This window comes from Schistocerca cancellata, chromosome 3 (assembly GCF_023864275.1).
Source record: "Schistocerca cancellata isolate TAMUIC-IGC-003103 chromosome 3, iqSchCanc2.1, whole genome shotgun sequence".
In the NCBI taxonomy this organism is placed as follows: domain Eukaryota; kingdom Metazoa; phylum Arthropoda; class Insecta; order Orthoptera; family Acrididae; genus Schistocerca; species Schistocerca cancellata.
The window spans coordinates 918,716,904-918,739,131 of record NC_064628.1 but is presented as its reverse complement, the minus strand read 5'-3'; the positions used below and the strand labels follow the sequence as shown (position 1 = coordinate 918,739,131).

Genomic DNA, 22,228 nt, shown 5'->3' with positions numbered 1-22,228 from the left:
ATCTTAGAAGAAAGATTAAGAGAAGGCAAACCTACGTTTCTAGCATTTGTAGACTTAGAGAAAGCTTTTGACAATGTTAACTGGAATACTCTCTTTCAAATTCTGAAGGTGGCAGGGGTAAAATACAGGGAGCGAAAGGCTATTTACAGTTTGTACAGAAACCAGATGGCAGTTATAAGAGTCGAGGGGCATGAAAGGGAAGCAGTGGTTGGGAAAGGAGTAAGACAGGGTTGTAGCCTCTCCCCGATGTTATTCAATCTGTATATTGAGCAAGCAGTAAAGGAAACAAAAGAAAAATTCGGAGTAGGTATTAAAATTCATGGAGAAGAAGTAAAAACTTTGAGGTTCGCCGATGACATTGTAATTCTGTCAGAGACAGCAAAGGACTTGGAAGAGCAGTTGAACGGAATGGGCAGTGTCTTGAAAGGAGGATATAAGATGAACATCAATAAAAGCAAAACGAGGATAATGGAATGTAGTCAAATTAAGTCGGGTGATGCTGAGGGAATTAGATTAGGAAATGAGACACTTAAAGTAGTAAAGGAGTTTTGCTATTTAGGGAGTAAAATAACCGATGATGGTCGAAGTAGAGAGGATATAAAATGTAGACTGGCACTGGAAAGGAAAGCGTTTCTCAAGAAGAGGAATTTGTTAACATCGAGTATAGATTTAAGAGTCAGGAAGTCATTTCTGAAAGTATTTGTATGGAGTGTAGCCATGTATGGAAGTGAAACATGGACAATAACTAGTTTGGACAAGAAGAGAATGGATGCTTTCGAAATGTGGTGCTACAGAAGAATGCTGAAGATAAGGTGGGTAGATTCATGTAACTAATGAGGAGGTATTGAATAGGATTGGGGAGAAGAGAAGTTTGTGGCACAACTTGACTAGAAGAAGGGATCGGTTGGTAGGACTTGTTTTGAGGCATCAGGGGATCACAAATTTAGCATTGGAGGGCAGTGTGGAGGGTAAAAATCGTAGAGGGAGACCAAGAGATGAATACACTAAGCAGATTCAGAAGGATGTAGGTTGCAGTAGATACTGGGAGATGAAGAAGCTTGCACAGGATAGAGTAGCATGGAGAGCTGCATCAAACCAGTCTCAGGACTGAAGACCACAACAACAACAACAACAACATTGCTGTATGAGTAGGTTATCTTTATTAATCAAATATTTTGTAAATACGTATGTGAAGGTTTTATAAATATGTGTCAAATGTTTACTGAAGATTTGTAGAATATTTTGTATCCATTTACCAAAAAATGTTTTCTAAACATGTAAAACATGTTTCTAATTATGTGTATTTTTTAAAAAGATAGTCACGAAATTACCCCATTAGAGGGTAATATGGGCCTTTGCGCCGAAATTCAGCGAAAGTCCGAAATTACCACACCAAAGGTGTAACACCACACATTTTTATTCGTTAGATTCTGACTAATTAAAAATTATGCTTGACTGAAGTTCCTCGATCGTATTATTCTGCAATGTCATCCAAACTATCTCGCACTTGAAAATTCCTGGCGGATTAAAACTGTGTGCCGGAACGAGACTCGAACTCGTTATCTTTGCCTATCAGGGGCAGGTACTCTACCCAAGAACTACGCATGACCCGTCTTGACAGCTCTGCTTCCACCAGTTCCTCTTCTCCTATCTTCCAAACCTCACAGAAGCTCTCCTGCGTACCTTACAAGACTAGCACTTCTGGAAGATAGGTTGGTTCAGAGACATGGCTTAGCCACAGAGTCGGAATGTTTCCAGAATGAAATTTTCACTGCTTCCTGACCGAAACTCGAACTCGGGAATTTTGCCTTTTGCCGGCAAGTGCTCTACCAACTGTACAACCCAAGCACGACTAACGACTCGTCCTCAAAGCTCTACTTCCACCGGAAGTTTGGAAGGTAGGAGACGAGGCACTGGTGGAAGTACAGCTGTGAAAACGAGTCGTGAGTCGTGCAAGGGTACCTCAGTTCGTAGAGCACTTGCCCACGAAAGGCAAAGGTCCCGAGATCGGGTGTCGGTCTGACACACAGTTTCAATCTACCAAGAAATTTAATATCAGCGCACACTCTGTAGAGAGAAAATTTCATTCTGGTAACAGCGAGTTGATTATGCGTTTCGTGGATTACAAGAAACCTTTGGACTAACCTCATAGCGACGGATGCGCCATGACGCTTGCTATACGTGATCCAGCAACTGTACTTTCCGGACACAGAGATAGAAAGAATCAATAACGCCCTCTCAGATATCTTTTCTACTAACATAGGCGTGAGACAAGGTAGCATTCCCTTTTCTCTCTTGTTCAATACATATAGCGAGCCGTTATGACCGATGTTCTTGAAGACTGCCATGATGGCACTGTTATACAAGACACCCGGATAGTTGCAAGAGACGATCATCAACTGGAAACTGTTATGCGAAGTTTCGCCTAAAGGAGAAGTGAATATGATCTTTAAATCAACAATCAACAGGCCAAAGAGATGATGGTTGATCGCCCTAATGACAAATGACGTGACATCACAAATTTTCTGCCTACGACATCAGTCGCTTCTAGTACTTAGGATCTATCGTCGTTGGTAACTGAAACTGCGAGCCTGTGGTCCATAGGAGAGTTTCGACTGCGAGAAACACTGCGGCAAAAATGCTCGCGTGTGAAAGGACACCTCCTTCATTGTCCAGAGAAAGCTCATCCTCATCCAAACTGTAAATGTTCTTTGTCGCTAACTACAGAGCAGAAATTTGAACGATGAAGACAGCGGATTGTCGAAGGACTGATGCTATGGAAATGTGGTGCTATAGAAGGTTACTTGGAGTACAGTGGACAGCAAATGGAACTAATGAATCGATCCTGAGGCAGCTCGGCATCAGATCAAGACTATCGACACCTGTCAACCAAAATCAGTTGAAATATTTTGGTCATACTGCCAGAAGGCAACAGCCAATAGAAAGAACAATGAGACATGGAAAAGTCGACGGCCGATAACCTGGAGGGCGCGCATCATTACGGTGAATAGACCAGATTAAGAGCTTGACCGGGAAGGGCTTGTAGCAAGCTAGTCATCATGACTAAGGCAGAGCTACACGGAGGCAGGTCGTCAATGGATTTACCACGTGATGGCACTACACCCTTTCGCAGGATTAGACCAAAGAGAGATTATGGTGCACAGACGTCATCTCCAAACTCGTGTAATGGTAGGTAGAGCCGCTTTCTCTCGCTTTTATTCATAACCACCGGTCGGCCTAGTATCACTTAGCTCGACTCTTGTGTCTTTCAATAAAGCGATGCAGCAAAGTAACTAAAAAAAATGTTCAAATATGTGTGAAATCTTATGGAACTTAACTGCTAAGGTCATCAGTCCCTAAACTTACACACTACTTGACCTAAACTATCCTAAGGACAAACACAACCACTCATGCCCGAGGGAGGACTCGAACCTCCGCCGGGACCAGCCGCCCAGTCCATGACTGCAGCGCCTGAGACCGCTCGGCTAATCCCGCGCGGAAACTAACTCATACTACTAGTGTTACCTGATGATGATGGCAAGGTACAGTCTTGAAATATGTTTCATGAACGACGTTATATATGATGGTTGAAAGACGGTCCAGCACAAACCTATATAGAATTTGAATGAATCGGTGATGCTGCTGCTATTTCCAACATCTGTCTTGCAGTGAATCCTTTCCCTTCTCGTTGCAGACATTTTAGAGGAACTCACCCTTGACGAGTTTCCAGTCGCCGACCCTCACTGCAGCGTAGCCGTCGTCGTCGTTACGGTTGAGCAGGATCTCCGTGCGTGGCGACTCGTCACCGCTCACTAAGGCACCCCACATGTCCACACCATCCAGGTCCGTTGGGAGACTCGAGACGTTCGCACCTAAAACAAGAGAAGCCTTATGGATAGCTGTGCGGAGAGATGTTAAATTATAACGTTCACCGTCAGGTTGTAGGTATTTTCCACACATACCATCCAGAATCTCACCTTACGCCAGTTGGGCGGACGGCAGCCTCTGACCGAATAACATCTTTGTTGAATAATATGGACTGCGACAGATATTTGTAAGTATTTCCGCTGTCTCTGCTTTGTTATATGTATTAAAATTCAACAAAACAAAATATATTATGTTCTTATTCTTCTGTATCTCGCTTTCTATAAAAAGAACATTGTTTCGTTACTGTAACTCGCTATAAAATTCATCGTATCCTCCTTATTTCATAATTATTGAAAAGGGTACTGAAAATTAAATAGTTATCAATACTGAGGTTACAGTACGCAATGTTTGTTCAACATCAAAATTTTGCAGTGGACTTTTGTTAACAGTAAAACACCAATAAGTACCACGATTAACACGAGAATATGAGAATTGAGACATGGTAAAAATAGCTGTCTTGAAGAGCGTGCTGCAGCGCGTAGTGTGAAGCAGTCGCCTCCGTTTCTGGCGGTGGCGCCGCTGTGGCAGTCGCAGCTTTGGTGTCTCCCTCTGGTGGGAAAGGGGAAAAGTTGCCTGTTCACGTGCTTTTAAGGGGCGGTATGAGCTCGCCAGTCGGTCAGTCTGGGTCAGTCTCTCGTCCCCAGTTTGCTAGTCTGTCTCTCGTCCTCATTTGTTAGGCAGTTAGTGTCTGTCTGTCATTCGGATCAATCTTTCAAGGCGGCAAAATGAATGTCTTTCCACTCCGCCAGTAAGAGAACTCAGCGAGTGGTCGCCCGGTCGGGGTTTAGTTCCTGCATCTGCGTGTGCCCTTTAGGCTGCCAGTCTGCTCGAGTTTGCTCAGGCAATGGTCATTGGCGGTCGGATCGATCGGTTGGTCGGTCTCGCACTGAGACACACGATGATTTGTCCGTCTTGAGCGTCGGCGCATGTGAGGTCGCCACATGAGTCCAGAGGGCCGCGGCGTATAGCGATGGGTAGTGGCTTCGTGGTCGACACGAGAGCAACAGGAGTCAACCCACGACATCAATCTGGCCGGTGATACGGGAGATCGGCGCGCCTTCCTGCGTCTGTTGAAGCGGCTGGCATCGGACTGTTCGGGAGAGCGATATGGGGGTTCTGCGCCAGGTCTTCTCCAGAAATCGCAGTTTATTTGAAGTTATTGGTGATATGTTGTTTGATGAACTCTTGTTAAATTCTGCTTGTTTTCGTGGTGAGGTCACCAGACGTTTTGCTTCGTGGTCGTCCCACCATTCTTCTCCGTTTGACCACCCGCGCGAAGGTGGTTGTTTATAAATTGGGTGATCCGTTTTTCCCTAGTGGAGCAGGGGCGGTTAGAGCAATCTGCGGTTCGGGTTTTTCGGTAATCTCCCCATCAATCTACCGTATGTTAGTAACTGCCTCTGTCATGATTGTCAGATTTGGTGTGTTAACGTATTTATTGCTTGGTGTGTAACGGCCTAATACCTGAAATATGTTTTGATCTTTGGAAACTTTGATATGATTGCCTATGATCTGTGTACTGTATACCATCTTAACTATTGTTTGGCCAACCTTGTAGAATTTTATATAAGATTGTATTTCATGGGCTTTTATTTAAAAGATCATTTTAGTATATAAAGTTCCCACCATTTTAAGGTAAAATCAAGTTGCTCCTTCGGTGGCAAGGTTAATATTTTAATTGTTTGTGTTTGGTACCATTTCCGTCCCTCCTAGTTTGTGTGCTTGTGTAAATTGTTAAAACTCTTACTTTAAAGTTATCTTGTGTGTTGCAGATTTGCCGCAGTGTAGTCTTTCAGAGGCTGTTGTTAGCTGTCGTAACTAGAGCCGTGTCAAAAGGGAGCGGCAAGGTTCTCTGCCCAAAAGCTCATTCAGTCAAAACTTGTTTCTTCCTGCCTGTAACTTTGATATTTAGAGGGTGCTTTCTGATTATAATTCTAAATCTGTTTAATTTTAAAAAATGCCTTTAGGCACTATTAAAGTGAATAAAATTTCCATTTGTTAAAAGGAATTTGCTTTTGATTTCATCAGTTACTCCCTGGCAACAACTCTCATGCTTACATAGTGTAATTACATGTGTTAATGTTCTTGATGGATCGCTAGTAAATGAAATAAATTCTTAAGAATATTCTTTGAAAACAAAACGCGATTATTATCAGGGAAAACAAGTTTATACTATAATGTTTTCCGGACCAGAACTACGCACAGCAGGATTTCTTTTATGTCATGAAGGTAAATTATGTTTTTGCACTGTTAATAATATATCATCCGCAGCCCGCATCAACCTGTAAAACACATCATAAAATCTGCTGCTCTGCTCAGCATTCCCGAATGCTGAAAGAAATAATTTTAGTTCTCTATTACCTGCCCGCCTCTTTGCGGTATGATAGGTTTCATTTAATGCAGTTTGAATGCGCCGCGGCGGCGGCTCGTTCGTTCGTAGCGCAGCTCTGCACCACGACTAATATTTAAAAAGCTGAAAATGTCTTAAAAGGATGGGACATAATATCAGGCGAGCTTATTACAAATCATAATGCAAGTTTTCACTAAGTAACTCTATTCAAAACATTTAGACAGATTAAATTCTTACACACTTTTACAAATGAATACCTAATGGCGTCCTTCTCTCAATCTTGACAAAATAATGCTACACAAGCGTACAATATAGCGTCACAGGCTCTTCCTACCCACGTAATTCCGAGGAGACGACAGAGACATTAATGTTCGGTCACTACTATTTATAGGTTGACATATTCTCATCTTTGTTTGGTATTTAATAAGTATCATCTGTGGCGGTTTCAGTACTCGCCGACAAACATATTATCTTAAAAAAATCGGTACACAATTCTAAACAAGTATAAAACATGACACATAATGGTTTTTCTTTATTACATGAGGTTCACACAATCATTGTCCACGCAGAAATAAAATTACATGTATCCAGTTCAATATTTTTTTTCTTTTTTACCACACACAATATGTGTTTTGCCAGGGGACGTTACAGTATGTTCAAAGAGGAAGGCAGGAACCTCTTATGAGAAGACCTTAGAGAGCTGGGGAGACTTTGTAATATGGAGACTAATTCCATACAGGACAAACCTGAAGTGTTGTGCTTACACTTCAACAATAAACAAGCATATATAAGACCCCAAGCATACTTCAACAATTACTTAATTCGCTGTAATGGTTTCATAAACTGTTTAGCGATAACAGCGGATCAAACGCTACCTTTTAAAATGTATTTCGGAAACACCACAGCAAAAGTCAACATCGGGAACAACATAATCCATAAACTTTGAGGTATCCCTTAGGGGGAAGGGACTGTCACAACGATCGTCAGAACATCACCATTCAGTCCTGTGTACTCGGTCGCCAAATACTGCGCCTACAGTCTGGTTAAACAGCAACCACATAAAGAAGATTGACAGCAAACAGGGTGAGAGCATGAGAATAATTAGCGGCTGTATAAAAAGTACTATGTGTCATATCGTTGATGCGATACGCTCGCTAATTTGATATTAAAATACAAGAGTAATGGTAACAAAACACGTCACACTATTCACAGATCACTGAAACTAAATTTAGGAAAACAGAACCGAGACCCATAAGTACGTTTCAGAAACGATGCCACCTAAAGATCCACCAGGAAAAGAAGAGTGTGGCTGTAAGATAGGGATGCTCATAAAACTATGCCGAAATATGTATGAAAATAAAACACTCTCGATCAATCCAATTTTCGTAGGATGTGTCACCATGACAAGTTGAGGAATGTTTTGTAGCATTATATCGATTATGATTAATATAAACAGCTGAAGGCTTTCGAAAAGAAAGGGAATAAATCTCTGCATGTAAAAGGATTCTTTTAAAAAGCAGTAACTAGGACGACCAATTGGGACTAAACCGGGATTAGTACGGCAAGAGGGAACCAAAGGATCATTATAAAATACAAGTGATAATAAAGTGTCAGAGGGAACACGTAGAATAGAAACACACGAATTAGCTGGGTGAAAAGGAATGATATATGGCAGAAGTAAATGTAACACAGCCGGAAATGTGAACCACACTAAATTACTGGAAGACGATAAATGAAATAAAGGAATTCCAAGAGAAAATGAGTAAAGAAAGTGCAAAGTCGGGAGATATCAAAAGTTTTTGTTTTGTTTTTAACTGTCTGTCGTCTAGTTTCACTGTTTTGTACACTGTAGTATTTACCTTTCCTTTTTTCCTCTCTACCTCATTTCGGTCATCTTAAAAATTCCAGCATGCTGCAGACGTATCCAACTAACCTGTTCCTTCTAATAATATAGGTCTTTCATAAACTTCTTTCCTCATGTAGCCCACTCAGTACTTCTTCCTTTAGTTGTTAATCACATGTTGTTATTCACATGTTACGGTAGATTGTTGGTACAATTATTTTTATCGAAACGTTCTGCAACGAGTCAGTTTAAAAGTATTCATACACTAGTAGTTTTAACATACATGAATACTGCAGGAAGTGCGGCTATTTTTGTTGTAACGTATCGCTGTTGTACTCCTTGTCGCTGGCTTCTGGGACTTTAGAAGCTGAGGTCGCCTTTACTCTGAGAGACTATTGGCTTGTTGCATGATGACAACTGTGACCCAGCACAGGTAGTCACGCGCAGTCTTGATGTGTGCATCTAGAGTTGTTGTTGTTCTCCGGCATGGAGCGGTCGCACGGGGCCGCCTCACGTATAAATTAGTTTGAAGAATTTGTTAGACAGCACAATTAATAGTTTAATGTGCTCCGTCGGAGAAATGTGTTTAAGTAATTCACTTACATCTCGAAAAGATGCGTGTGATTAATTATGAGACTTAAGGTGGAAACAGTACCGCGTTGGTAAATCAGTAATTTTCTTAGCGAAAAATGTTGGTAATAGAACGTAAATGAAAAAGCTTCCATGATCTGTGATTACATGTACAACTAGTCGCAAGTTAGCAATGTTTACTTAAGAATGACTGCTTCACTGAAAACAAGAGACTGGTTGAGCTTAGGCATTGTTAGAAAATGTAATGTGTCCTCTTTCCTGCAGCATGGGTAATTATTATAAAGTTATTCCTACCAGCAAAATGCTGCCCTGAGAAACAATATATCATGTTACCAATACGGAAGAAAACATGTAATCGTGAAACTAGCAACACAGTGGAAATATTCGGAGGCTTTTCTTGTGACATAAAATGATTTGTAACTTCAGGCCAAGCAGTCGTCGTTGGAAAGCAGCGAAACTGGTGACGCCAAACAGTGTTATCGCTAATCACTAATGCAAAAAGCTAGTTCTGCATTACAGTAGTAATCGCAATCAGACTGCGCTAAAAGTTCCAAGTAGTGAAATGAAAACACGATTGCGTCCTTACACTAAGATGACAGAAGTCGTGACATACCTCCAAATCTACATCTACATGATTACTCTGCAATTCACATTTAAGTACTTGGCAGAGGGTTCATCGAACCACAATCATACTATCTCTCTAACATTCCACTCCCGAACAGCGCGCGGGAAAAACGCACACCTAAACCTTTCTGTTCGAGCTCTGATTTCTCTTATTTTATTCTGATGATCATTCCTACCTATGTAGGTTGGGCTCAACAAAATATTTTCGCATTTGGAAGAGAAAGTTGGTGACTGAAATTTCGTAAATAGATCTCGCCGCGACGAAAAACGTCTTTGCTTTAATGACTTCCATCGCAACTCGAGTATCATATCTGCCACACTATATCCCCTATTACGTGATAATACAAAACGAGCTGCCCTTTTTTGCACCCTTTCGATGTCCTCCGTCAATCCCACCTGGTAAGGATGCCACACCGCGCAGCAATATTCTAACAGAGGACGAACGAGTGTAGTGTAAGCTGTCTCTTTAGTGGACTTGTTGCATCTTCTAAGTGTCCTGCCAATGAAACGCAACCTTCCCCACAATATTATCTACGTGGTCTTTCCAACTGAAGTTGTTCGTAATTTTAACACCTAGGCACTTAGTTGAATTGACAGCCTTGAGAATTGTACTATTTATCGAGCAATCGAATTCCAACGGATTTCTTTCGGAACTCATGTGGATCACCTCACACTTTTCCTTATTTAGCGTCAACTGCCACCTGCCACACCATACAGCAATCTTTTCTAAATCGCTTTGAAACTGATACTGGTCTTCGGATGACCTAACTAGACGGTAAATTACAGCATCATCTGCGAACAACCCAAGAGAACTGCTCAGATTGTCACCCAGGTCATTTATATAGCAGAGGTCCCAGGACGCTTCCCTGGGGAACACCTGATATCACTTCAGTTTTACTCGATGATTTGCTGTCTCTTACTACGAACTGCGACCTTCCTGACAGGAAATCACGGATCGAGTCGCACAACTGAGACGACACCCCATAGGCCCCCAGCTTGATTAGATGTCGCTTGTAAGGAACTGTGTCAAAAGCTTTCCGTAAATCTAGAAATACGGAATCAATTTGAGATCCCCTGTCTTCTTTTACACGGCGCAATGCTGTAGTTCAATTTGGCATGGAATCAACAAGTCGCTGAAAATCCTCTGCGGAACTTACTGTGCCATGGTGTCTCTATAGCTCTCTATTACTGCGGAAGTCTGGCCAGTGCAGGATATTGTCCACGAACAGACCTCTAGATTACGTCCCGTAAATATTCGAAGTGACATATGTCTGGCGATATTGGTGACGAAGTCACTCGCTTGAACTGCCAGCAATGTTCTTGAAAACCAATCATGAACAACCGTGTCCCAGTGACGCGACCGTTGTTTGGGAATTTGAAGTCGATGAAATGGCTGAAAATGGTTTCGAAGTAGCGACACATAATTTTCTGTCAACAACCGGTTCGTTTGGACCACAGGATGAAGTCCATCCCACGTAAACACAGGCCACACCATTGTGGAGCCAACACCAACTTGCACAGTGACCCGTTGACAACTGGAATCCATCGCTCCGTGGGGTCTGCGCCAAACTCGAACCCTACCGTCATCTCCTTGAAACTCAACTCATCGGACCAAGTCATAGCTTTTCCAGGTGTCTAGGGTAATAGAGATACGGTCGCGAGCCCAGGGGAACCGCTATAGGCGTGTCGTGGTGTCAGCAGAGGTACTAGCGTCGGTTGTCTATTACCAGATCCCGATAACGAGAAATTTCGCAGCATAGTCCTAACGGATACGTTCGTCGTACGTCCCGTGCTGATTTCTGCGGTTATTTCGCGCAGTGTTGCTTGTCTGTCAGCACTGACAACTCTACGCAGACGCAACTGCTCTCGATCGTTAAGTGAATGCTGTCGTCCACTAGGTTCTCTGCGGTGAGAGGTACGGTGAGAGGTAACGCCCGCAGTTTATTATTCCCGACACACTCTTGACAAGGCGAATGTCGTTAACGATTTCCAAAGTGTAATGTGGCATGTGCCTTTCTACAATTACCATTCCGCCTTCAGAGTCGCTTAATTCCCGTCGTCCGACCATAATCTCAAATGGCAACTGCGCCAATGCACTATCCTTTTCTACCTTGTTTTCGGTATACTACCGCCATCTGTATATGTGCATATCGGTATCCCATGAGTTTTGTCAGCTCAGTGTATGAGAGTGTTGCGTCAACGGACAGCTTACAACTAATTTCCAGCCCAATAATTAACCAAAACAAACTTCTTTAGTAGAGGAATACAGGGTTCCTAGCTATGCTTCTAAAATGAAGAGGAGATGATTTAAACTGAATTATTATTCAACATGAGGCACAAGTTACAGTAATGATACGGCCTTCAAATAGTGTGCTTCAAATAAGAAAAAAGAAGGAATACCAGATCAGCTGGTGTAACACTCACAAAAAAAAAAAAAAAATGGAAAGTGTCTAGCGTAAACAGTGAATATACAAAGATATAGTTGATTTTCTCAGGCATTATCTTATCTCTAATATCTAGATCTCACTTTCAGCCAGGTGGGGGCGGAGGGGGGTTATGTGTGCTTGAAATAAAATATTTTGGAACAGGAAGCCTGTCACAACCTAAGATCAAATGAAAAATTTAATACGTGAAAAGTATAAGACACACGTCTTAGGCACATCATCAGTTTTATTTGGTAAATAAGCCTATTCCCAATATAAAGTTCTCATACTTTAGAGTCTCAATCAAGAATATACCGAGAAGGAAAGACAGTCAGGAGCTTTACAACCCGTTATTTGTCAGTCCCATTCAGGCCACTACAATCACACTCGAAAAACAGTTTTCTAATATACGAAGACTTATATCGAATAAGGCAGAAGGAACAGTTAACATTCCATTAGAACTTCTAAAATCACTGGGGGAAGTGGCAACATTACCAGTATTGACGACGGTGTGTAGATTATGTGAGTCTGGCGATATACTATCTAACTTCCGAAAAACATTTACACAATTCCGGATATTTCAAGAGCCGAAAAGTGCGAGAATTGCCGCACAGTCAGCTTAACAGCTCATACATCCCAGTTGCTGACACGAATAGTATACAGATGAATGCAAAAGAAAATTCAGGTGTGTTGGACGACGATCAGTTTGGCTTTAGGAAAGGTGAAGGCAACGGGGGGGCAAATCTGACGTTGCGACTGATAATGGAACAAAGACTAAAGAAAACTCAAGACACCTTCATAGGATTTGTCGACCTGTAAAAGTGCAAATGGTGCAAATGGCTCTGAGCACTATGGGACTTAACATCTGAGGTCATCAGTCCCCTAGACTTAGAACTACTTAAACCTAACTAACCTAAAGACAGCACACACATCCATGCCCGAGGCAGGATTCGAACTTGCGACCGTAGCAGCAGCGCGGTTCCGGACTAAAGAGCCTAGAACCGCTCGGCCACAACGGCCGGCTTGTAAAAAGTTTTCGACATCGTGGAATGGTGTAAGATGTTCGAAACTCTGAGGAAACTAGTGGTAAACTATGGGAAACCCGGGTAACACACAATATGTACAAGAGTCGTGAGGGAATGCAATATGTACAAGAGGCAAGAGGGAACATTAAGAGTGGAAGACTAAGAACGACGTGTTCGGATTAGAAAGTGTGTAATACAGGGATGAAGTCGTCCGCCCCTATTCTTGAAACTGCGCCTGTACAGTGATGGGCCAAAATACACTACTGGAAATGGAAAAAAGAACACATTGACACCGGTGTGTCAGACCCACCATACTTGCTCCGGACACTGCGAGAGGGCTGTACAAGCAATGATCACACGCACGGCACAGCGGACACACCAGGAACCGCGGTGTTGGCCGTCGAATGGCTCTAGCTGCGCAGCATTTGTGCACCGCCGCCGTCAGTGTCAGCCAGTTTGCCGTGGCATACGGAGCTCCATCGCAGTCTTTAACACTGGTAGCATGCCGCAACAGCGTGGACGTGAACCGTATGTGCAGTTGACGGACTTTGAGCGAGGGCGTATAGTGGGCATGCGGGAGGCCGGGTGGACGTACCGCCGAATTGCTCAACACGTGGGGCGTGAGGTCTCCACAGTACATCGATGTTGTCGCCAGTGGTCGGCGGAAGGTGCACGTGCCCGTCGACCTGGGACCGGACCACAGCGACGCACGGATGCACGCCAAGACCGTAGGATCCTACGCAGTGCCGTAGGGGACCGCACCGCCACTTCCCAGCAAATTAGGGACACTGTTGCTCCTGGGGTATCGGCGAGGACCATTCGCAACGGTCTCCATGAAGCTGGGCTACGGTCCCGCACACCGTTAGGCCGTCTTCCGCTCACGCCCCAACATCGTGCAGCCCGCCTCCAGTGGTGTCGCGACAGGCGTGAATGGAGGGACGAATGGAGACGTGTCGTCTTCAGCGATGAGAGTCGCTTCTGCCTTGGTGCCAATGATGGTCGTATGCGTGTTTGGCGCCGTGCAGGTGAGCGCCACAATCAGGACTGCATACGACCGAGGCACACAGGGCCAACACGCGGCATCATGGTGTGGGGAGCGATCTCCTACACTGGCCATACACCACTGGTGATCGTCGAGGGGACACTGAATAGTGCACGGTACATCCAAACCGTCATCGAACCCATCGTTCTACCAGACCGGCAAGGGAACTTGCTGTTCCAACAGGACAATGCACGTCCGCATGTATCCCGTGCCACCCAACGTGATCTAGAAGGTGTAAGTCAACTACCCTGGCCAGCAAGATCTCCGGATCTGTCCCCCATTGAGCATGTTTGGGACTGGATGAAGCGTCGTCTCACGCGGTCTGCACGTCCAGCACGAACGCTGGTCCAACTGAGGCGCCAGGTGGAAATGGCATGGCAAGCCGTTCCACAGGACTACATCCAGCATCTCTACGATCGTCTCCATGGGAGAATAGCAGCCTGCATTGCTGCGAAAGGTGGATATACACTGTACTAGTGCCGACATTGTGCATGCTCTGTTGCCTGTGTCTATGTGCCTGTGGTTCTGTCAGTGTGATCATGTGATGTATCTGACCCCAGGAATGTGTCAATAAAGTTTCCCCTTCCTGGGACAATGAATTCACGCTGTTCTTATTTCAATTTCCAGGAGTGTATTATGATCACCTCCTTAACAGCTTGTTTGTGGTCTATAGAACGACATACGTCACAGATTTTGTGTATCACGGACACTACAGTTCTCTGGTAGGTTTGTGCAGGAGTGTGGCATTGAGGTACAGGTCACGCAATTCACTTAAATAAGCGGCCGCTGATTTGTGTAGCCGGTGATGGTGCCCGATAGCGACCCAGATGGGTTCTATAGGATTTACGTCAGGCGAATTTGGTCGCCGAGACATCAACGTGATTTCACAATAATGCCCCGCAAATTACTGCAGTTGGCTCCGAGACACGGGCAATTATACTGCTGAATGATGGCATCGCCGTTGGGGAAGAATGGTTCGCAGCTGTCAGCATGTGCAGGAGAGCGTCTCCCATATCATAACACTGCTCCCATCTGCCTGCATCCACGTCGCGGTACACGTCTCAAGCCGCCGTTCATTTCGTTGGCATTTATGAAACGACCGTAGACCTAGTGCAGTAAAAATGTGATTCACCCGAACAGCTGAACCGTTTCCATTGATCGACGGTCGAATCCCGATGTTCCCGGGCCCACTGGAGTCGTAACTGATGATGTCGTTGGGTCCACATGTGAACACGTACGTGTGGCCTGCTGCGGATCTACATGTTCAACAATGTAAGATGAACGGGTGCTCCGAAATACTTGCGCATGCAAGAGTATTGTGCTCTTTCGGCAGAGATGGATGACATCGGGAATTAACTGAGGCTTTTTGCAGATGATGCTGTGGTGTATGGAGAGGTTGTAACAATGGAAAATTGTACTGAAATGCAGGAGGATCTGCAGCGAATTGACGCATGGTGCAGGGAAAGGCAATTGAATCTCAATGTAGACAAGTGTAATGTGCTGCGAATACCCAGAAAGATAGATCCTTTATCATTTAGCTACTAAATAGCAGGTCAGGAACTGGAAGCAGTTAATACCATAAATTATCTGGGAGTACGCATTAGGAGTGATTTAAAATGGAATGATCATATAATGTTGATCGTCGGTAAAGCAGATACCAGACTGAGATTCATTGGAAGAATCCTAAGGAAATGCAATCCGAAAACAAAGGAAGTAGGTTACAGTACGCTTGTTCGCCCACTGCTTGAATACTGCTCAGCAGTGTGGGATCCGTACCAGATAGGGTTGATAGAAGATATAGAGAAGATTGAACGGAGAGCAGCGCGCTTCGTTAAAGGGTCATTTAGTAATCGCGAAAGTGTTACGGAGATAATAGATGAACTCCAGTGGAAGACTCTGCAGGAGAGACGCTTAGTAGCTCGGTACGGGCTTTTGTCAAAGTATCGAGAACATACCTTCACCGAAGAGTCAAGCAGTATATTGCTCCCTCCTACGTATATCTCGCGAAGAGACCATGAGGATAAAATCAGAGAGATTAGAGCCCACACAGAGGCATACCGACAATCCTTCTTTCCACGAACAATACGAGACTGGAATAGAAGGGAGAACCGATAGAGGTACTGAAGGTACCCTCCGGCACACACCGTCAGGTGGCTTGCGGAGTATGGATGTAGATGTAGATGCTACAGCTCGCCATCTATCCTACTTTACAGAGCAGACAATCCCCGAGCCCACTTTGTGTAAAGATGTAAAACAGTTTAGCTACCAGTGGCAGCTCCAATGTCCTTCTACCTCTTTCCGTAGATGCTCACGACAGGGGCACGTGAACATTCGACCAGCTTCGCCATCTTCGAGATACTCGTTCACAGGCTCTCCTTAATAATGACCTATCCTTTGTCAAAACCGCTTACGTCAATGTCGCTTATGGATTTACCAGTTTGCAGCCCGTATCTCCACTAGGGTGATCCCCGTCCGTGTCTGGTCCACTTGCGTACTTTCCTTATCGTGCCATGTGGCCGCAATGCCACCAGTTGGCATCCAACATCGCGGTGGACAGTGGTCAGTGTACACCGAAGAATCCATATTTGCAGACTACGTACGACCCTTCACGACGATCATGTTTCTTGGCGCCACTTGCATTTTTCAACAAGTCACAAGGCCGGGAGTGTGATGGAGTCACTGTGATGAAGACAGTGGCGATTTCCAATTGATGTACTGGCCCTCAACTCGACAGATTCTAACCCGATGGAACACATCTGGGATGCGATTGAACGTGGTATCAGAGCTCGTTGTCTCCCTCCCCGGAATTGAGGAGAATTGGGGACTTGAGGGTGCAGGTGTGGCGTCTGGCGAACTGACGAGGCCTCATTACTTCCGTGCACGACGTGTCGCCACTGTTACCCGTGCCAAAGGTGGACACACCGGCTGTTAGGTAGGCGGTCGTAATTGATTGATGACTTGCTCCAGAATGTTTTTCTGCAGGGCATTACAGTAAAAGTAGCTGAACTTGTCTGATCATCGTGAAACGTCCCCTTAGAGAAATTAATGAATTACCGTGCTGATAAGCATCTTATGTTATCTGATTTTCAAACAGCTGAGCAAAACTGAACGTACTCAGAAATTCACTAAAGTGACACACAATATTTTTAGCACAACGCAATCTGATTTTCAGTAATCCCTACAAAAGAATGGACCTGACTAAGAATAACCTATACCTTTCTTACCTCACAAAAATCTTCGTTACTCGAACTACTACAATACAGCGAGCGCCACTACTGCCAGCTGAATAAAAGATTCAAACTACTGAAGGGACTAACTGCTGATAGGCTTAGTTAGCAAATGAAAGATTTGGATAAAGAAAAAACAATGTATTTACCTCAATAGTGCTCAAAAGCCATAATATATATATATATATATCAGTTCATGGCATCCAGTCTTACAAATTTACTGTCTCTGATGGACACACGTCCAGATCATCCGCTCTCAAAACTCCGCCATTTCTCTTCCCACATCCACCACTGCTGGTGGCTCACCTCCAACTGCGCAACGCTACGCGCTGTGAACATCCAGCTGCCCAACACTACAATAGCAAACAACAATGCAAACCAGCCACATACTGTACACAGCACAGCCAGTGATTTTCATACAGAGCGCTACGTGGCGTTACCAATATAAAAACCTAAACAGCCTACTTACAATCGTTGTAACACTTTTTAAAGTTCGACGAAAATTTGGGAGCTTTGTACTCTGTTTTCAGTCCTCTATACATGTACTAGATCAGTTGTTGGTATGACTAGTTGTTTTATTGAACTGTGTACAGTGATTTTTCTTAAAACGGCGAGACCGTTTCAGAAGGGAACATAATAACTCTTTCAAAAATATCATTAACAGTTCACTCCGTTGCCTTCTCCTTAAAGGTATTTGTTAAGACACTTGTATTATCTGCAAAAAGTACCGAACCTTATATACAGTGTTTGACTATTACTGGTACAAACAAAAGTGTCGTGTGGAGGACAATGAAAGAAGCAAGTAATCCTAATAAAAATTCATCCGGAAACCAAAGGTTTCCCTGATAACGAGCATTAAGTATGCTCAAGGGCAGCCATGCCAATGTTCTATCACTTCCTGGTAACAGTTTCAATGGTTGCTATGTCTCCACACAGATTTTCTAGTTTTCCACATCATGTTTCGAAGGTTTGGCTGAGTCTTTGACATTCCCCTGTGAATGTCAGTATGATCAGCATCGTTTGCACTGGCCAGTAGTCAGACTGCTCCCCATGGGATCAGGGGCAGAGGTGGCCCTCGCAAACATGAAACGTGAGTTCTGTATCTCAGAAATTATAGAAGGGTGTTCAACTGAATATAAAATGAAACCTCGATCCATGTTGACTATTACAAAGTTCTTTGCCGATATATATGAATAAAAAAGTATGACAGAATCAGTTCTGTAGAGCAATGCAGAGAAAAGAAAAGAGAAAATTGTTAACACGGAACAGGACAAATGTAACCCTTGCCAAACGTTTGATAACGCAGGTGTATGGCACAAGAATTAAATCTTCACATGATTTTTGGAAAGGTAAAAACCCTGGTGGTAGAGCAGTGGCTGCCCGCATCCACCAGCAGAGTCAAGGAACCACACATGCAACTAATGTTTCCGGTCCATTCGTAAGGACCCTGCAGATGCTCGCGGAAGAATTGGATCCCACGATGTAGCCCCAACTAACAGTGTGCCGATGTATGTAAGTGTATCCTCGTTCCCTTCCCGCCAGTACTGCGATCTCTCGGCATATTTAGTCCTGAGATGTGTGAAGGGAAGTGGGCGCCGTTATCTGCCGGAGACTGCGGCACATCTGCTGATGTCTCTGAGTGACGGTTTTCTTCCGTCTCTAGAACCTCCGACTGCTATCTACCATTCCTCAACCGGATGACAAGTGCCCTCTCTAATGCCTGGAAGACAATTGTTCTCTTTAGTGCTTCACTCGGAAATGTCCTCTCGCTTTTGTCGACGACAGGAGTTACCTCTCCATCAAAAACTGAGTAATTTTTGACCTTATCTCGTGCATGCAGTACTTTTGCACCAATGCCAACATCCATTTAAAATGGCTCCTGACGATATATTTTTAGGAAAGTCAACAATCTTGTCTCGACGTAAAAGGTTTGCAACATTAACCAGTTGTTACATACCTAAGCTTGCAGATCTTGAACATATCTGAGTATCTCTTCCACTCTTCAATAGGTTTGATGCTTTAGGCAGTGCGGTCACATCCACGGATGCACTTCTTGAAAACTGACGACTCCACTTCCCCTACTGTGCTGCTTTTCTGCATTAGCTAATGAGAACGCCTGTTACAACTTTTAGGTTAAAGTCATCAGCCTGGCTTAAAGTGGTGCCTGAGGGTTGCGCCAGTATGTCACAAACAGAAAAGTATTTTCTTTCACAAGTAGAACAACGACGTTTCATGGTATGCTAAGATATTTGTCTATTACTGACTGTCACTCGCATACTGTTCTTGGAAGGCGAGTTCTCAGCGCAAAACTAAATTACTTTGAAGTTTGTTGTGAGGGGATGCCTCTGCTTGTAAAAGCAGCGATATTTTTCTGGGAGCATGTGCTCCACACGCCATGTTAACTGTTTCTGTGAAAGCAAGTCTGGACGCATGCCACGCAGAGCGAAAAAGCGTTCCCCTGACAGTAGTGGGGAAGACGTCCAAATTGTGCTTCTAGCGGTTGCTGTGGCATGCACTGACGTCTGAAAAGGCAGCCCGCAGCACCCACGGGAGCGGGGGGTGAGGAGGGGGGTGGGGAAGGGGGAAGAGGTCCTATCGTTGTGTTACTGGCTAGTTCGTGCGGCTTGGCTCGCCATGCACTCAACAGAGCTATGAATAAAATTACTTGCAAAATTTCCAACAATACAGAAAAGAAAGTAATGTAGGGGTAAATGGGTCACTCATAGTAGTCAGTGACATTTTTCATTACGATCATTAAGCATTTTACTAAGTGAGAGTAATAATTACAAATACAATTATGCTTACTACATGACACATGCCACACTCGCAATAGATTGCGATGTATCAATGCATTAGTATGTTAATGTCAATGCACGGGAGGCGGCACGATGGTATCACGAAGCATATCTTCAAAGAAGATAGCCATACAGCACAAGATTCGCTAGGACCAATGAGCGCCTGCCCAATCTGGTATCATTTAAACCAATCATGAATCTTGGTGATAGACCTAGCGTCAATACCCAGAATGGAGGAGCATGTATTACAAACAATGTATGGATGGCAGAAACAAATACCAGATGTATTGGTGCAGCAGAAAGCGTTCTGCCCTCCAACAGTTGGTGGACATTGTACGACAGACTGTCGTACCTATTTCAGGTACAAAACGTGCAAGCCCTGACCGCATCTGAATTTCCATGCCTGTCTGTCTTCTACCGACGGATCCTTACACAATGCGGCAACGAGCCACAAATCCTGATTCACAAGTAATTAACGGATGAAGCTTGCCTTACCCAAGACGGTAATACGCACTTCCACAGGACACACGTTTACGCTTATGAGAATTGAAATGCTACGATTGAGACCGCTCATCAATGGATATTTCCCATTAACCTTTGCGCAGGTGTCACTGACGATCGACTGACTAGAGCACTTTTCCTACCGGTCTAACTTACTGATCTCGTTCATCTTTATTTCCTGTTACACATTCTTATCGACTATTTGTATGATATGCCTGACGGTAAAAATATGTGTTTGTTTGTTTGTGTGTGTGTGTGGTACATACATCACGGTGCATGGGCACACTTTCATATGGCTTTTCGGGAATTTGTACCGCGAATATTGGACAACATGTGTACCGGTAGTGGCTCGCCAATACCATGGACTTCCAGGTTGCCTAACTTGAACCACTAATTACTTGTGATATGAAAACTTTGGTGTACCGCTGCTGTGTCGATGAACTCCAGGAACTCATTGCTGATGTTTTTAAGTCCATTACGAACATTTTGAACATGTGCAAGCGTCAGCAAGGAGACGCTGCCTCCATAGAACGGTTCCACGTGCAACGCTTGTCCTAATGTGTTTGTGTTTAAGAACGTATCTGCAGTTTGGACATTCTGGAACTCTATTGTGGGTTCATCATGTCGTAACACATCGTGCCGAAGAAAGCGTTGGTTTCCAGACCAGTTTTTATTGGGATTATTTACTTGTTTAATTGTTCTCTACTTGCCCGTTTATATTATACCTACAGTAGTCAAAAACCTTGCACAATCAATTATGCTCACGCAGAAAGAATGAAAGAATACAGACCTGAAGGTCAAAAGTGTCTGCAGAAGTTACTGAAGCTGAATTATTCAAAAGGGCAGACTGTTCCACACTAAATGCCGAGTGATCTCTTAAGTAATCTATGGGGACAGTATTTTTTGATCAAGTAATTTCGTAAAATAGTTTATCAGGCTCGATCCACTAAGGAGATAGTAGACTGCCAAACAGCTTACCTCTTCTCCATCGTCACTCACCTGAGGCGCGACACTGGACAGACGTAAATACAGTCCGTTTATCAGAAAACAGTACTAGTCTATCTTCGTTCCGTTACCTTGCCTCAGTCAATTGTTTCTTGTGGATTGGTAACATAGATAACTGTTACTGATAACTTACGTGTAGAACAAGGATGCTTCCTTACTAACAAATGTCTCATACCACTCTTCAGCCACTGTCTGCGAAAAAATACATTTACTCTTCTGTATATTATTAATCTGCTTTTCCTATCATATTCGTCATACACTGTGCTACATTGGGTAACGCTTGGCGAGAAATCAGAAGGAAGTTGGGGTAGTGTTACTCCAGCACATTATTAGCAAGCATCACATCACCCTCTTGTTCGATTTCGAAGATCATTAAAAACCTACATCGGAATGGGTAAATTTGTGAACAACTCTGAAGCCCAACTAAAATTCAGTACTTTCGTACTGCTCTGTTAATTTTAGCTAGTTTTAAGCACAATAATGATGATGAACGATACTACTTGGTGATCAAAACGTCAGTATAAATTTGAAAACTGAATAAATCACGGAATGATGTAGATAGAGGGGTAAAAATTGACACACATGCTTGGAATGACATAGGGCTTTATTAGAACCTAAAAAATACAAAAGTTCAAAAAATGTCCGACAGATGGCGCTTCATCTGATCAGAATAGCAATAATTAGCATAACAAAGTAAGACAAAGCAAAGATGATGTTCTTTACAGGAAATGCTCAATATATGTCCACCATAATTCCCCAACAATAGCTGTAGTCGAGGAATAATGTTGTGAACAGCACTGTAAAGCATGTCCGGAGTTATGGTGATGCATTGGCGTGGAATGTTGTCTTTCAGCATCCCTAGAGATGACGGTTGA

At 43.7% G+C, this 22,228-nt stretch overlaps 1 protein-coding gene across 1 annotated transcript in view; it reads right to left on the bottom strand.

The window, feature by feature from the left end:
• Positions 1–22,228, bottom strand: part of LOC126176651 (arylsulfatase B-like) — a 135,159-nt gene that overhangs the window by 8,394 nt on the left and 104,537 nt on the right. Inside the window, exon 7 of the mRNA XM_049923809.1 lies at positions 3,714–3,872. Within this exon, the coding sequence (XP_049779766.1) occupies positions 3,714–3,872 (159 nt within the window). The remainder of the gene's footprint in view (positions 1–3,713; positions 3,873–22,228) is intronic.